A 3,238-nucleotide genomic window follows, 5' to 3' on the forward strand; every position below is an offset into this window, starting at 1 on the left:
CCCACAGGAGATGTAGTAACTGTAGCTCCGCCTACAGGTACGAGAACGAGCAGCCCTTCAGGAGGGCGGTGGAGGAGGAGATCAGCTCGCTGTACAAAGTGATCGATGAGGCGAACCTGACGAAGGCGGAGCTCGAGGAGCAGATGGAGAACATGCTGGTGGAGCTGCGCAGCCTGGAGCAGAACCACGAGCAGGTTCCACCAGATTCCATTCAAAAAACACACGATTTAGTCCAATCAAACCACACAGCATTGAAACCGTTGACTCCATTCACAGTGTTTCTACGGCCAAAAGCTTTCACACTGATTATCATTAATTAGCAGCTTTAACTCATGAACAGAGCTGTCAGTTCAACAAAAACACATTGTTTAGTACATTTACTTTCCTTCTTCTGTCATTAAAGGTTTGTTTTTTCAGAAGGAACAGAAAATGAAATGTGCAGTGATGCAGAGGAAGCAGTGATCAGACAAACAACTCATAGTCATGTTTGTGCTTTCTTTAGTATTTAACTGATGAATTTAGTTTTTTTTAAGATTCAAAGGTTTAAAATGTGAATCTAATATAAAAATGTAAAAACTGCTGAGATCATATTTTTTGTTTTTCTATGATTTAATGATAAGAACTCATCATTGGCAGAAAGGAAACAGAACATTGTTACTTTAAGGACTAATTAGTTGTTGTTCTGGCTCCAGACTGTGTCTAATCAATAACGTCATGTGACCTGAGCACTTCCTGTCGCTGCAGGATGTGCGAGTCCTCTACAGTCAGATGGCTGGACGGGAGGTGGACGAACCCGACGCTCCCATAGAAACCAGTCTGGACCAGATCCTGGCCTACATCAGGAGCCACTGGGAGAAGGTGACGGAGAGGAACCGGGCCGAGACCGACAGCTACCTGGAGTGTAAGGTGAGGACGCTCACCTGCACAGGTGTCCTCGCAGGTGTTTCTGCAGCGTGTCTGACCTGTGTTCTCCTGCAGGAGGCGCAGTGTGTGAGCAGCAGGCTGAGTCCTGAGGAGGAGCAGGTGGAGGCGCTGAAGGCCGAATGCAACGATACCGGCTGCAAGATTCAGAGCCTGCAGGCCGAGACCGAGTCCATCCGAGCGCTGGTGAGACGCTGCGATCGATCCGTGACCTGATTGGTTCGGTCAGTTCCTAACCTCAAACCTGTCGTCTTGCAGAAACGGGGTCTGGAGAACTCGCTGAGCGACGCCCGGCACTGGCACGACATGGAGCTGCAGAACCTGGGCTCGGTGGTGGCCAAGCTGGAGGCGGAGCTCGCCGACGTCCGCGGCGAGATCGACCAGCAGCGCCGCGACTACGACACGCTGCTGAGCAACAAGCAGCGGCTGGAGCAGGAGATCGGCATGTACCACGGCATCCTGGACGGAGAGGAGAACCGGTTCCAGCCCGCCGAGACGCTGTGAGTCCCAGAGAACTCCCAGAACATAGATGACACTGAGAACAGTGAGAACCTCCCAAACACCAGGCTTCAGGTTGCTATGGAGACGTGGTTTCCAACAGTCAGATAAGAATGATTGTGAGATCCTAAATCTACATTTTAAATGCTAAACCCAGATGATACCAGCTCTGTTGTTTGAACAGCTAAATGTCAAACTTGAACATACAGCAGCAGCACATCAAGACCATGAGACAGAAAACATCCGACTATGAACACGAGTCACTGAGTCACAACATCGGCGGACGGCTGCTGATGAAACACCAGTTAGCTTCTAAACACAACACAGGTGACACGTGGCTCCTGCATCGACCCCATCAGTCAGATATGAAGGCTGCATATCCACAAGGTCCACAGAGAAGAATGACGTCATGTTCCTCCAAGTAGACATGAATCCTTCACAGAGAACCAGGTGTTGTGGAAACACAAGCAGAATTCTAACAGTAGAAACTAATGCTGAACTTACCTGTCCAGGTGTTCAGGTCTGCACTCAGAGCCTGAGGGAGCTGCTGCTGCTCCAGGACCTCCAGGACCTCCAGGACCCCCAGGACCGTGATCCCAGTGGGGCATGGGAGCAGACTGGAGCCCAGCAGGGACTCTGTGAGTTGGACCTGGTCCTGCTGGGTTCTACCTGGTGAGGTGTGCAGGTGTGAGCGACACCAGACGCGTTCCTGCTGACTGAACTGCTCGATGTGAATGTGATGTGTTATAAGGTCCTCAGCGGAACTTGTCACCAGAACACCTGAGGACTCGTCGGACCAGACTGGAGTTTTGGGTCCAGACTGGACCAGTCAGGCCTCTGCTGGGTCGACACCGTTAGTTGTTGTGTCAAGATTAAGATACCAAATAAAGATGATTAAACAAGAGAAGTCCAGATCCAGCGTATTTGTAGTGTGCACTGTGGGTTTAGCTGGACACGGTCACATGACAGAGACTCTGAGGAGGCCAACGAGCTGGGTCCACAGAGTGTCTGGATCAGAGGAACCGATGGAACTGAACTGACTGAGGAGACGACCACGAGGCTGTGGACTGAACATCTGCACAGAGTCCACTGTGATCAGTTTGGATTATTGATTAACTGACGACTAGCTGATGCTGTTGATTATGGGTTTAAAACTTTATTGGCATCCTGCTACAAACTGCTTCTGCTCGATGACACCAACAGCTGAACCGGGGTTTGAAACCAATCAGTCAAACAGAACCGTTGCCAGTTCCACATCTTTGAGATCAGATCACAACATTACGAGATAAAATACTTCATCTCCGTTTATTTACACTTTACTGTAGAGAACAGCTGCAGTACGTTGCAGGTTCTGAAGTAAACCGACTCCCAGAACACCTGAGGAGCCGACCAGGTCCGGACTGTGGCAGGTTCTGGATCAGTCCAGTCTCTGACACAGAACCACAAAATGTTTAAATAAAAGTGTCTTTGACTTTTGATGTTAAATAAATAAAAGTGGATGATGTGAAAGTCACGGTGCGTTCAAGTGCAGTTTGTTCACAGAACGATTAGAAACAGCAGAGGGCGCCCCTACAGGTCACCCGGCAGAGCTGCACTCTCCGGACCGCAGCATCTTCTGCGGCCGCACGTTGAGAGGCACGACAGCGCCACCTAGCACAGTGAATGAATGCTGACATGCAAATGTTGCTGCTTTCTTCAGCATCCAACACCAGCGACCTGTCGGTGGGTTCTGAGAGCTCTGAACACACACACACACACACACACACACACACACACACACACACACACACACACACACACACACACACACACACACAGC

The 3,238-nt window shown here is 50.0% G+C and overlaps 1 protein-coding gene across 1 annotated transcript in view; it reads left to right on the forward strand.

Moving 5' to 3' along the window:
* Positions 1–2,932, forward strand: part of bfsp2 (beaded filament structural protein 2, phakinin) — a 4,968-nt gene extending 2,036 nt beyond the window's left edge. The window contains exons 2-6 of the mRNA XM_008301746.1: positions 8–194; positions 745–906; positions 979–1,107; positions 1,180–1,421; positions 1,932–2,932. Of these exons, the coding sequence (XP_008299968.1) occupies positions 8–194; positions 745–906; positions 979–1,107; positions 1,180–1,421; positions 1,932–2,013 (802 nt within the window). The 3' untranslated portion in view covers positions 2,014–2,932. The remainder of the gene's footprint in view (positions 1–7; positions 195–744; positions 907–978; positions 1,108–1,179; positions 1,422–1,931) is intronic.
* The last annotated feature ends 306 nt before the right edge of the window (positions 2,933–3,238 follow it).

Source organism: Stegastes partitus, unplaced genomic scaffold (genome assembly GCF_000690725.1).
Source record: "Stegastes partitus isolate 25-593 unplaced genomic scaffold, Stegastes_partitus-1.0.2 Scaffold1705, whole genome shotgun sequence".
NCBI classification, from domain to species: Eukaryota; Metazoa; Chordata; class Actinopteri; family Pomacentridae; genus Stegastes; species Stegastes partitus.